Source organism: Lacerta agilis, chromosome 10 (genome assembly GCF_009819535.1).
Source record: "Lacerta agilis isolate rLacAgi1 chromosome 10, rLacAgi1.pri, whole genome shotgun sequence".
In the NCBI taxonomy this organism is placed as follows: Eukaryota; Metazoa; Chordata; class Lepidosauria; order Squamata; family Lacertidae; genus Lacerta; species Lacerta agilis.
Window position 1 is genome coordinate 11,963,327 of NC_046321.1, and position 13,567 is coordinate 11,976,893.

The window sequence follows — 13,567 nt, forward strand, 5'->3', positions numbered from 1 at the left end:
CTAGCAGGACCAGTGGTCAGGGATGATGGGAATTGTAGTCTCAAAACATCTGGAGGGTCGAGGTTGAGGAAGTATGGTTGTGATTTTATTTTTTACTGTTTTATCCTTTGTGAACTGCTTTGAATTTTTACAGTCAAGTGGTGTATATTTTTTTCTGAAAGGAAAATGAAGAGAGTGTGAATAAGTCCATCAGCAGCTGGAGCATGATAGTTAAGTACATAGTAATTCAAAAGCAGGGTACTGGTAGGGCATAAATGTCTCTGCCCTGCCCCGTTTGTCAATTCCAGTGGTATGTTTTTGGCCACAGTGAACTGAATGGCCCTTCATCTGTTTCCAGAGGCAGCTATATTGTAAAACCTGGTGACATACTGTAATAGAGGCAAAATGCATAGTAGGAACCTAACTACTTCCAATGAAGTAAAACAGTTACTCTTTTTAAAGTGACCCTCATTGGGTAACTTATTCTCCCAAGCAAAGTTACTTGATAAACCCAGAACACTACGCTCTAGACAGTGCAATTCAAGTTATGGGATGTTTTTAATTTTTTCAAAATAAAAATAATTTTAAATTGTCATCCAACATTACCCAGGTCCTGAAATTTTATTTTTGAAAGCTGATTAATCAATAGGTTCTCTCACTTACCATTTACATGTCCTGGGACTCTACTGAGCAGACCCTGAGGATCCCTCCTCACAGACCCACGTTTTAGTTCTGTATCATTGGCTGCAGTATTCATGCCTGCCAGGGGGTGGGGATAAAGCCCATCTGTGTGTAAGTGAAAGTGGCCTGCATCAACTCCAGTATAGTTAGAAAAATAATTTTAAGAAGCGAGTCATGTTTAGGAGATAGTCACAATCTATCCAAAGTTGCAGCACTTCCAAATCTTTTTTTTTTGGGGGGGGGGGGTTAGAAAGAGAGAAATAAGCACTGCTGCTAAAAAAAACAGCAACACAGCATTTCAAAATGCTTAAACTGTAAATAATTGAATCTTTTATTTTACATCTGTTTATGTAAGCTGCTTTGCCATGATGCAAGTAAAATACAATATGTAAGCCCCGCTGAACCTTATATTGCACAAGAGGTGACTTAACCTTATCAAGCTGAACTTTACGGTGCCTCGTCTTAAGTCTGTACTAGATAATACACTTCCCCACAGTTCAGTGTGATCTAATGTTGGTAGACCATGTTTAGCAGCAGAGCCTAAAAGCACCCACAACCATGGTTTTTAAGGTAATTTCAATCATCTATCCTTATGTGTGTAGTCTGCCTCAGTGAACCTTATCTCTCTCTTTATTTTTTAAAAAAGTAGTCACACACACTTCATTTTTTTACGTTCAGTCAAAGTAATCCTCTATGTCTATCCTTGGATCCAAAAGATCTTCCCCATAGCATGACAGATCCATTTGGTTGAGAATCAGGTTTTCAAAGGTTTCTTCTAGGTCTGTTTCTCCAATCAATACTGCTCCCAGCATGCGCCCATTCTGCATCACGACTTTGACGAACTCCTGCCCTTTAGTGCACCTCAGCATCAGTTCATGGTCTGAGCCCAGCCCTTGCGCGTTGTACTTTCCCAGCAACACCACCTGGGGGAATGGGGGGGGGAATAAGTTGCAGTCTTGAGAGTGCAAGTAGTGCAGAAAAGAGCCCTCTCTGCCTTAATCTAGCTACTCTAGTACTGATTAGCTTTGGGCCTACCTTGAGAATAGCCTCTACATCTTTTACAAAGGAAGCTCCGTGTGGTGAAATTAGGTTTCAGCTACATAAATGTACCGTATTTTTCGCTCATAGGGCGCACCTTGTTTTTAGAGGAGGAAACAAGAAAAAAATTTTTTTTCTGGTTTTCCTCCTCTAAAAGCCGCTTTTTTGAGGATCAGCTAAAAGTTTTGCAGCTTTTTTTGCAAAGGGAAAAGCCCTGCTTTTTTGAGGATCAGCAAAAAGTTTTGCAGCTTTTTTGTAAAGGGGAAAACCCTGCTTTTTTGAGGATCAGCAAAAAGTTTTGCAGCTCCTTTTGCAAAGGGGGAAAAGCAAAGAGGAAAAGCCCCGTTTTTTATGGGGTTCAACTCACATTTCTGCAGCTTCTAAAGGAAAGGGAGCCTTTTCTACAGTTTCCAGACAGATAATCTAATCAGCTAGTCACATGTCGCTGGGGAAACAAACAACCTCCCTCTGCAGCACATTAAACAAAGGAGGGCGGGGCTGAAAGGAAGCCGGGGACTCTTAACTCTCCCGATCTCTTGCTGATCAGCTGCTGAGCGGGGTCCTTTCAACACCCCCTTTTCTCTTTGTAAAGTAAAAAGCATGATCCTCTTTTGGCCCCTGGGCAATTCAGCTCCAGGGACCACCATTCGCTCCATAAGACGCACAGATATTTCCCCTTTTTAGGAGGAAAAAAGTGTGTCTTATGGAGCGAAAAATACAGTACTCTTGAGATTTGCTATCGCGAGGATTTGAGCTGTGCATATTTCCCAAGTGAGACAAAATCAAAAATTCTTTCTAGTAGAATTTTTGATTTTGTTTTGACTATGGCAGACCAACACGGCTACCCACCTGTAACCCCAAGTGAGACAGTGATACAGCACCCACAAATCATGACCTGCCTATGGAAATCTAAACCTACTGCTATTAAAGATTAGGCAATAGTAGTAGGGCAATTTACAATCATACCTGCAGTAAATAATTGCAATTATTTCGGAAATGGAAGAATCTGGATTAGAGCGTTTTGAGGCAAGCTATATGAAGACACTTCAAGGATAATAACTGGTAGAGACTACTCCGCATTTATGAATTCCTAAACATGGTAAGTTCAGTGCTAATCAGACACTGCTGCTTATGGATGGATTTCCTTGAGCTAAGTTACTCATTTTGTAGGATCATATACTGTACTGACAGAAAGCAGTCTCTGGACATCTTGCAGTCCAGTATTTTACTCTGAAACAGTGTGTGCTACATGCTAGGGGAAACAAAATAGAAAATTCTTTTCAGTAGCACCTTAGAGACCAACTGTGTTTGTTCTTGGTATTATGAGCTTTTGTGTGCATGCACACTTCTTCAGATACACTTCAGATTGGTGTGTCTGAAGAAGTGTGCATGCACACGAAAGCTCATACCAAGAACAAACACAGTTGGTCTCTAAGGTGCTACTGAAAAGAATTTTCTATTTTGTTTCGACTATGGCAGACCAACACGGCTACCCACCTGTATGCTAGGGGAAAAAATTGAAGCTAGTTAGTGTGCTGCTCATCAGTGCAGAGAGAAAACTAGGTGTGGTAGCTTTCTGCAGAATTAAAACGGGATCCCTTGCAATCGGGCCATTCCAAAAGAGTGAATCATTGCAGTCGTTTATACACACTTCATTACCTTGTAATTGAAAAACTTTGTCACATGAGCAAAGAGTTCAAAGCAAAAGTCCATGTCCGTAGGTTCCCCTAAAGTATCAGCGGCCATACATTTTGCAGCATACCATCCCATCTGTCTAGCCTGGGTCCAAAGCCTCATCTGAAGAAAGGAAAAAAAGGATATGGGAATCAATGCACCGAGACTACAAGCAAGCGTTTTAAAACAATGAGCATGTTTTCCTAGAGCCCAATCTCAAATGCTCAGCTTATCAGAGAACTACTATAAAGTATGGCCCTTGCTAAAAATATGGGAAGCATTGATAGTTACCCTTATCCACACACACACAAAAACACATCACTAGCTGAAGTGATCCTGTTCATCATGCCTTTCCCAGGATATTCAAATAAATAATAATCCTATTCCTCTTCACTTCCAATTTTCCAGCCCCCAGGACACATGGAAGATGAATGAAGATTGTAGATTGGCAGGCACCAGACAGCTGGAATACGAATTTCTGCAGGTGGCTGTAGAAGCCGCTGCAACAAATCGCTGCTACAGTCACCTGGAGACTTCTGGCAGCTCAGGATACTTTATTTAGGGTTCCTCTGCAAATTGGGGCAAAGGTATGCATTCCCTTCTGTTCTGCTGTTTAACTGAACTGCCAGATGTGCAATGTGTTTAGCATAACGTGAACAAGAAGTAAGCCCATGCTAATTATATAATAGACTGATGGGATTAAATTACCATGAGGAAATCTCGTTAAACCTACACAGGGATCACCATCTACATTTGCTTTACCTGCTGCCAAACTGGACTAGGCTCCCATGACGTAGTGCAGATGTCCCCTGCCGCATAGATATCTGGTAGAGAAGTGTGCATGTATTTGTCCACTGACAGACCCCCATCTTTACCTAGAACAAACTAAACATTTAAGAGGTAAATGCAGATTTCTGCAAAAAGGTGGGTGGGTGGAAGACATAACTTTGCTGGTCTTAATAAGATCTGAGGTTGGGGGCTTGTATGTGTCTTTCAAGGGTATTGTTATGGAGAAGCCACACCCTTCGGCCCACCTCAATTTAGCTACTGCTATCCCAGTCCTTCCTGGACACGGGTGGTGCTGTGGTTTAACTACAGAGCCTAGGGCTTGCTGATCAGAAGGTCGGCGGTTTGAATCCCTGCGATGGGGTGAGTTCCCGTTGCCCGGTCCCTGCTCCTGCCAACCTAGCAGTTCAAAAGCACGTCAAAGTGCAAGTAGATAAATAGGTACCGCTCCGGCTATACGCCGGCTACCTTGGCCAGTAAAGCGAGATGAGTGCCGCAACCCCAGAGTCCTTAGAGCTGCCGCACTTGGAAAGATCTCAAGTCTCTGACCATACATCCGCTCCAGTCAAGGACTCTTAACTGCCCCAAATATTCAGACCGCAGTTTGACAAACAAGAGGCAGAGCTTACTAGCACACACACTGCAGGAAGGACACAGAACCTCGAGTTGACAAGTGGTGCTACGAGCAAAGAGTTCCCAAACGCAGACTCCCAGAAAGAGGGGGTTTGTTAAGTTCCACATGCTGCCCTCTGGATCTCCGTTAATTGAGCATGAGACTCTTAATCTCAGGGTTGTGGCTTCAAACTCTACATTAGGCAAGAGTCCTGCATTGCAGGGGGTTGGACTAGAGACCCTTGGTCCCTTCCAACTCTACAAGTCTATGATCCCACGGGACTCTACTCAAGCAAGAGCCCTCACCAGCCCTATTTCATACCCTTCTCGAGTGTTCTGGCCTGGCTGGAATGTGTTCTTCAACTCTGATAATGCCTCTAGCTTACCAGAATGCAGCCTACAAATGAGGCATGCAAGTGTGTAGAGAATCTAACCTACGATACAAAAGGTAAAAAGTTTTATCTGTTGCCCAACCTACTTCTGGCATGTGGCCCTCAAATGACTGTCCAGAAGGGAATGTGGCCCTTGGGTATGGAAAGTTCCACTCTCTGTTACACCTGATGTTATGTACTAGGAAATGGGTGCTATTAATTGAGCTAAAATGAAAAGACAGCAAGTCAAATTATACAACATATGGGGATCCTCTTATGTTGCATAACATTTCGTTCATTCGGTTCAAATTAAGGTACCCATAAACTGCATACTGCGCAGCTCAATCCCTCAAGGGACTTACCCACCCCAAATTTCATATTAGTATTACTTTAAAAAGCTAGCCAATTCACATTCTCAATGTTAATCCTTACATTATTACCGTCAAGGAATGGCTGGACATTTGGAATGACTCCGGTTGCACTGACAATGAAGTCGCAGCCATATATCTTCCCGCTGGTCAACTCAACATACACCGGCCACTTCTCTGGAAGAATGAAAGATCAGGTTATATGGATTAGGCACAGAATCAGAAGTTTCCAGGTGTTAAGACTCATTTGTTCCACCACTAGGATTGCCCTGGAGTACAAGGGGGGGGGAGCTATAATTCTTCTAATGACCCCTAGAGATTACCACTGAGCCTCTTGGGCTTGCCGATCAGAAGGTCGGCGGTTCAAATCCCCGCAACGGGGTGAGCTCCTGTTGCTCTGTCCCACCTCCTGCCAACCTAGCAGTTCAAAAGCACACCAGTGCAAGTAGATAAACAGGTAGGAAGGTAAATGGCGTTTCTGTGCGCTCTGGTTTCTGTTGCGGTGTTCCGTTGCGCCAGAAGTGGTTTAGTCATGCTGGCTACATGACCCGGAAAGCTGTCTGTGGACAAAGGCTGGCTCCCTTGGCCTAAAAGCGAGATGAGCGCTGCAACCCCATAGTCGCCTCTGATTGGACTTAACAGTCCAGGGGTCCTTTAACTTTTTTTTTTAACCTTCAAAGATAATACACTTGGGAGAGCAACAGCTGGACACCAGGGATGAGGAACCTCTTTCAGCCTGAGGGCCACGCTCCATTCTGTGCAACCTTCTGGGGCCCACCTGCCAGGTGGAGCCAGGCACAAATGGGAGAGGAGTTTGTAAGCCATGCTTTCATCTGCAAATAAGACCCTGAGGTGCCCTGCACTCTTCTTGACACACTGTTTACCTTCATCCATTTCTGCATTCCTCTCGTCCGGCTGAACTCTGGGGAAAGCCAGAGACACGTTCTCTGACTGCTGGAACTCTTCCTGGAGAAAGATCTTCTTCACTTCGCACAGGCTTTCAATATGAACTTTGTGGGACAGCTGAAAGGTAACAAATAATTGCATTTGTTAACACCTTTCCTACTTAGTTATGTGCGACTCCTACAGTGCAAGCCTTAACAAACTCATTTGTTTCGTGCCAAATTTTATTAATGTTTTTGATGCCGTGCTTTCTGGTCAATTCAGCTTGCTGCAAACTTTCAAGTGATTTTTATGGTGTGATCTGGCACGGTATTAGTTGCAAGCTTCTATTCTGAAAACGTTCTTGGAATATTGGATTTAAAAGTTGTCTTCTTAACGCTGGTTATTACCCACTTTGTAGGAAAACTGCCTCATGAGGGCTATGCCCTAAAAGTCACTCTGCAAATCTCTAAGAAAGTACTAAATAAGTAAGGGGTCTGGATAAACTCCTCTGTGGCTCCTGTCCAAAAATGTATCAGTCCTGGTTGATCGTGCCTCTAAATCAAGGAGGGAGCCTAGGAATGTAGAACAGACTCCCCTCTTCAACATAATTGTCCAAGGTATAGAAAGCCAGCAGGAATGAGGCGGTAGGACCAGGGTCTCACTCACTCCCAGTCACATGATTGCTTTAAAAAAAATATAGTTTTATTAATTTCCAATATATAACAATTACAAAAAAATAGACAAAATCTAGTTAAGCTTGCCAAAGTCCAATCTGTGATTTGGGTAGCTGCCATTCTTCAGAGTTATCAGTAAAGTATTTTATTTTATCTTTGTAACAAAGGTCAGATTGCCCTTCTTTAAAAACGGTTAAGAAGCCCATACTTGGGGTACATTCTGCATGTTGACTGGTAATTTAGCTTATTTCTGTAAACACCCTCTGACAGAAGGGCTTTATATAAAGCTCCTGATTGATAATGGGGCACAGGGGAACACCTGAAGGGGGCTTAGGATAAGTAGCCATACCTCTTTTGCTCCCTTAAGACATAAGCCTTGGTGCCAGTCAGGGCCCAAGGCGCTGCCGATTTCCCCAGGGTTTCCTGCAGCACTTTCTTCTATCTCACTTCCTGGGGGACAAGGAGGAGAGAGATCAGAACATATACTATAGAGCAAGTACGGGCAGCCTAGATATTTTCTGGGTAAAAAGACAATACAGCCTCTCTTCAGCCGGGCAGGGTTAATAAAATCATCATCATCATCAAGTAATAATTTTATGTATATGCCATGTATATGTATATATATCTGACTGGGTTGCCCCAGATGAGGTCTTTACAAGGTCCTTCTTCTGTACTTCTTATTTAGTCATGCTGGTCACATGACCCAGTCACATGTGGGCAAATGCCAGCTCCCTCGGCCTGAAAGCGAGATGAGCGCTGCAACCCCACAGTCACCTCTGACTGAACTTAACAGTCCAAGGTGTTAGCAGCAGCGTCCTACTCTCGTGTAGGACCCTGGCAGAGACACATGCCTGGCTGGCATGTTCTCTCCCTCCTGGTCGTTCTTTCGGGAGCTTCAAATGCTTTCTTCTGCCTGAACATCACAGCGACTGATACTAAGAAGCACCAGCACACTTAGGGATCTGCAGAGTCTTCGCAGCATGCGTAAACAGACCTCAGCAACTCAGCATTTTGGCTAATCTACTTTATTTACATATAAACACACACAGAGCACGGCAACATGGCTCCCTCTCTCTCTAGCATCAGACAGCAAAGAGAAAGAACAAAGGACAATAGTCCCACTTCACCGAACACAGTAACACAAACATCCTGTCTCCGTCACTTCCCATTCTGTGGAATGAAAACACATACCTTCATGTGATAGATAACAATCCCATGACTGCACACAAGGGGAATGAATCTCCAACACGGGTCCTTTACTTTCAATTCTTAAAAGGGCAACCCAACTTTCCACCCTGTTCTTGCAGCAGCTATTCGCACTCCACAAACTCAGCCACAACGCTACCTTATCTCTTACAGTTTGCAAATATTTGAAGTGTGCAGGGTTGGGCCGATGCAACGGTTTTCATACAATATAAGCCAATATACACGCAAGAGCCACTTTATGATGCCCGAGATGCTCTACAGTACCGTGTACTCCACCTGCCGTCGTATATTTCGTTCTTTTACAAGCGATCGGAGGCTCCGGTTTCACGGCACTCAGCTTTGGGATCAGGAATTCAGCTGCTCCGGCATCGAAGAAGGTATTCCCAATTGCTTTGTCTTTGATGGCCCAGATGACTTCGCAACCTTCGATTTCGTACCTGAAAAGAGTTTTTATTATTATTTTTAAGCTATTTCTGGTGTGTTACTGTAATTAAGGTGTTTGGGTTTGTTTTTTTAAGAAAAGAGAAAAGATTAAAAAGCAACCTGGTTTACACGTCACTATTTTTTAACATGAGCAAGAAGTGGCTAGTGCTTGCTCCTGAAATCACAGGTATTTCGCTCCTCTGCCACCGCTGCTACGCTGCTGGGAAATAAGTCACGGCCTGGCTTGGTGTGTCATCCAAACCTGGCCTCCAAATTTGTTTCTCTCCAAACAAACTATAAAATTCTAAGCCAAGGGAAACCCAGGCTTCCACTCGTGGTTTGCTTTGGAGAGGGGAGAAGCCACGAAGCCGGTGTTTGGACAATTAAAAAAACACCCCAAAGACCATGGCTTGTTTCCTTGCAGGAACAGGGATGGAGCAAAGTGGCCATGATTTCAGCACTGCTACTTCACATTAAATCATAGTTCATTTTAACTACGGTTTAACGTGATGTGCAAACCTGGCAAATTAAAAAAAAATATAATTGTTAAGTTCTCACACTCCATTCAGTGTTCCAAAAAGGCATGGTTGTACAGTAGCAGCACAAATATCTATAGCTGAGATAGTAGTAGTAGTAATAATAATAATAATAATAATAATAATAATCTATTATTTATACCCTGCCCATCTGGCTATGTTTCCCCTGCCACTCTGGGTGGCTCCCAGCAGAATAATAATAATAAAGCTCTTAGCTTCACTTATTTTTCAAAAAAAGGAAGATTTACGTACACTAATTCCAGGGCAATGCCACCATTTCCCACAATGGTTATTCTTTTCGCTGTTGCCAGATGTTTCTGAAATTCCTGCACTTGACACAGAGACAGACAGAGAGAGATCATTATAGAAACATAAGAAGCTGCCTTCTACTGAGTGATGCAATTGGCCTGTCAAGCTCAGGAACATCCAGGGTTATGAACGACAGCCTCTTCTGGTCCCACAGGAGTCACCAGGAATTGAACCCAGGACATACTACGCACAAAGTAGATGCTCTACCATTGAACTGTGGCCCTTCCTGTTATCACAACAGAGCTGACCCCATCTGACCCCAAAACAAACCAAATTTAATCACCAGTTAAAACAAAGAGGGAGGGGGACTACTCGGCTCCCTATCTGGGGGCAATTTAGCTCTCTGCTGTTAAAGTCTGAGCTCCCTTCCACTCCCCTGCAAGACTATATAGCTGAAAAAAAGCAGTGCTATCTATCTATCTATCTATCTATCTGGGCTACAAGTAAATGCAAAATCCTCTTCTCTCTCTCTTGTGGTTGTCTTTCTTTCCACATTTTACATTCCTTTCCAATATTTCTGTTCCATTAAGCAAAGCCGCAGAACTCCCCTGCTTAGAAACGCCCATCAGAGGTGTTCCCTTTTGACTTTTCGGAAGCTAGTGAAAACCCTCTCTCTTTTTCTGTGTTCTGGGAGAGTGACCCTGGCACACTCTTTGTGTTGCATGGTTATTTTAGGCTTAGACCTCACCAAATTTATACGTCTATGTCTGTGCCAGAGACTGCTGAAAACACACAAACAGCATTACCGCTGCGCTGTCTGTATCGCGGATTCCCAACACGAAGGGGTTTCTTTCAGTAATCAGCTTTGGCCTTGCTCCAGCACACAGACAAAGTTTTTCGTAGATGTACTCCTGACCGGCTTCTGTGATTATTTTCTGCAACCATGTTATAAAATGGAAAAGAAAGAAGAGAAGGATATCTTTGAAGGGTCCAGCACAGCATGCCATTGATATGGCCAGAAATCCTTTAAAAAATAATAACCATAGACTCATAGAATTGTAGAGTTGGAAGGACCCAAGTTTCCCCATCCCCACTCTACATTAATCTCAGAGTCATGGGTTCAAGCCTCACGTTGAGCAAAAGATTCCCGCATTGCAGGAGGCTGGACTAGAGGACCCTTGTGGTCCCTTCCAACTCTACAGGTCTATGATGGGGCGGTTTCACATTGAAACAAGGAAGAACTGCCACTGTCCTGTGCAGATCGGCTTCAATGCTTGATAAGCTTAAGCAACAGAAGCATTTGCGCACAGGAGAATGGAATGAGAGAAGCTAGGGGAAGAGAACCTGAAGCAAATTTTCCACATGTTCTCCAAAGAGCTCCAGAAAGAACAGCGAGAACTTCCTGCCTGCGATACCTTGCACCATTCCCCCTCCTGTAGTTCACCAACAATCCCTCCAAAGCTACTTCTTCAGTAGCAAGTTCCAATGCAGCTGGATGAGCAAACACTTAAGAGCCAGGCTGTCAATTCACACAGAGGAACACAAATAGGAAAACCTTTCCTCTGGGTGGCAGTGTGGGACATTCTGCAAACGTTCTCCAAAGCACTCAACTATGCTCCTGGCTTGTAAGAGCTGGTTTGATGCAATAAAATGGATTTCCTCCTCTTGCTCAGGTATCACTTGGGTATTAAAATTCAACAAGCGCTGTCTGGCGTATCAACTGCTTCGCCAATATCTGCTCCCGACGACAGCAGCTTCTCACACCGCATCAAAGACCTGCTCTGGAAACTCTACGCTCAACTTCCTGGCCTGGTGGAGAGGGCTTGCCCCAGTGTGCATGTATTAGTTTCTGCCACAACCAGCTTAATGTCTGCATGAAAGTCAGCTCCCGTCTCATCTTTATACGCTGTAAACCAGTTCACATGTGTAAGTCCCACTGACAAGGCTATATCCTAATAGATCAGAATCCCCTGGCTCCAACGGTGCAAGAATATCTGGAGGTGACCGTGTTGGTCAGCTAGTCTACAACATGAGACTTGATTTTTCATATCAAGACATCTCCGCTCTCATCCTGGAAAGGGAAAGCCATTTCTCATTCCAGATAAAGACAAAAGGATGAAGGGTCCTCTTACATGTTCTTCACTCTTCAGCTGTTTTACTCCAGACTGAATAACCTTAATGTTAGGGTAGCGTTTTTCTAAGATGCTGCTTGCCTGTTCTTCAACATCAAATTCTTCTAAAGTCCTGGAAACCTGTCAAAAACAAACAAACAAAATCCTTCAGGTGCAAGTCAACTTCCTAACCAAAATCTACCAATGCACAAATGCACCAAAGAACCCCTCGGGTTCTTGTCAACCCTGAAGGCAACCTTCATAGATGCCACTCCCTTAGGCCTGGTTCGAAAACACACACCCCTACCCAATAGCTGGACTGACAGCTGCAACTGCAGTGGGATGCTGCTACTGATTACATGTTAACTGAGGACGTTTAGGCTTTCCCAGTCCTACATATTTGCAGGGACCTGCAAACAGCAGCAATGGCTGCAACGGAGAACACACAAAAAAACCATCCTTAAGGCCAGCACCCTGTTATCCCAGGGACCATCCAGCTCTTAATGGGAAGCCTGCAAGCAGGACGAAGTGCAACAATGCTCTCCTCACCTGTGGTTCCCAACAACAGTTATTCAGATGGAAAGAGAACATAGCCATCATGGCTAGTGGCCACTGATAACTTTGTTCTCCATGGATTTGTCTTTGAAAGTTGTCCAAGTTCGTGGCCACTGGAACATCCAATGGGAGCAAATTTCCTACAGCTTATCTATGTGCCATGCAAAGAAGTGCTTTCTTTAAATGGCCCTAAATTCTAGTATTAAAAGTGGGCACTGCTACAGGAAAACTGGGCCTGCAGTGGCCCTTGAAACAGGGTTACAAGAGCAGAGTAGATTACTTCACCTTACCCCAAATCCCCAAGAAGCAGTTATTAGTTCTGTTCTCACCTGCTTGAAGTTTGTTACTGCTTTTATAAGAGGAGATGCTGTGACTAATAAAATATCATCAGAAGGAAACTCTGTAGCCAGCTGTTCAAAAGGGTAGAAAATATTGGAAGTTATTTTTCAAACGAGCAACTCACACCTACATTTTTCCAAACAGACAATTATTTAAATTCGTCTACCCCCACCCCCCCCAAATAACTGGTATTAGCACCCTACCTCTGAAACAGAGGTCGTATTTAGACACTGTGGGAAGTTTTTAGCCTTCTTACTGTTCAATTAAAAAGCCCATATTAAATCATGCTGTGCCATTAATTGGAACATGGTAGAACTTGTCTTAAGGACGGGGAATGGGTAGACTGCTGTTTAATCAAAGTTACACTAAAATGCTTGATGTTGTTGCTCTTAATGGAGAACCCGAAACATACCGTGAAAAGCTACCTCGGAAGTTATGCACCGCATACCCATCTTCTCATTATATGTCTATGAAACAACCAGGAAGTTTCCGTAGGGAAGGGGCGTGGAAGGGAAACGGCCAGAGGGCGCATGCGCAGAGACGCGAGGACGGTACTTCAGCCGCTCAGCAAACGTCACTCCAGAGGGCGCATGCGCAGAAACCGTGTATGTGATTTCTGAGGCGCAGGGACAGTACTTTACCCGCTCAGCGCACGTCACTCCGGCGATCCCACCTCCCACCACAATGAAGCGGCTCCGCGGGGCAGCGAGCTGGGGTGACTGGGCTGCCATAGCCGCGTCTCGGGCCTGCGAGTCTCCGGCCTTCTCCTCGTCTGGGCGACTCTTCACCCGCTTCGTTGGTATTGCTGGGATCTGTCTAGGTACGGGTCGCCGCGAGGCTCGTAAAACTTCCGTTTGGCGTTTCCCACTTGAGGAGGCGTGACCAGAAGAACACATACGACTCTCTGCTGCCCCCTATGGCCATGCGTTTATATTTCAACTAAAGGAGCGCAGAAGATTTATGGATTTAAGCCAAAGGGAGAATTAAGACACTGGATTTATTTATTGACTGTGGAAGCCGAGCTTTGCATTGGATAGATTATACGAAAATTGTCGCCAGGGGGAAAGAGTGTTTCTGAGC

At 44.2% G+C, this 13,567-nt stretch overlaps 1 protein-coding gene across 2 annotated transcripts; it reads right to left on the reverse strand.

Moving 5' to 3' along the window:
* Positions 1–1,330: 1,330 nt before the first annotated feature.
* PYROXD1 (pyridine nucleotide-disulphide oxidoreductase domain 1) lies at positions 1,331–13,294 on the reverse strand. Of its 2 annotated transcripts, none has more exons than XM_033162658.1 (12): positions 13,129–13,294; positions 12,478–12,558; positions 11,615–11,734; positions 10,289–10,417; positions 9,486–9,559; positions 8,539–8,711; positions 7,418–7,518; positions 6,394–6,532; positions 5,574–5,686; positions 4,135–4,257; positions 3,358–3,495; positions 1,331–1,583 (listed from the first exon to the last, which is right to left on the reverse strand). In XM_033162658.1, exons 1-12 carry the CDS (start codon positions 13,216–13,218, stop codon positions 1,335–1,337), a joined length of 1,530 nt encoding a protein of 509 aa, XP_033018549.1. In that variant the 5' UTR covers positions 13,219–13,294; the 3' UTR covers positions 1,331–1,334. The 2 variants fall into 2 exon arrangements, with proteins under 2 accessions (XP_033018549.1, XP_033018550.1); XM_033162659.1 differs by having other exon boundaries at positions 1,335–1,583; positions 8,551–8,711.
* Between the last annotated feature and the right edge of the window lie 273 nt (positions 13,295–13,567).

Excerpts from the sequence above, each read along its gene's own strand:
- PYROXD1 (XM_033162658.1), bottom strand. The coding sequence starts at position 13,218 with ATGGCAGCCCAGTCACCCCAGCTCGCTGCCCCGCGGAGCCGCTTCATT. Across the intron at positions 12,559-13,128 it reads GAGTGACGTGCGCTGAGCGG|CTGGCTACAGAGTTTCCTTC; the intron begins GTAAAGTACTGT and ends CCTTTTGAACAG. Across the intron at positions 10,418-11,614 it reads AGCTGAAGAGTGAAGAACAT|AAAATAATCACAGAAGCCGG; the intron begins GTAAGAGGACCC and ends ACATGGTTGCAG.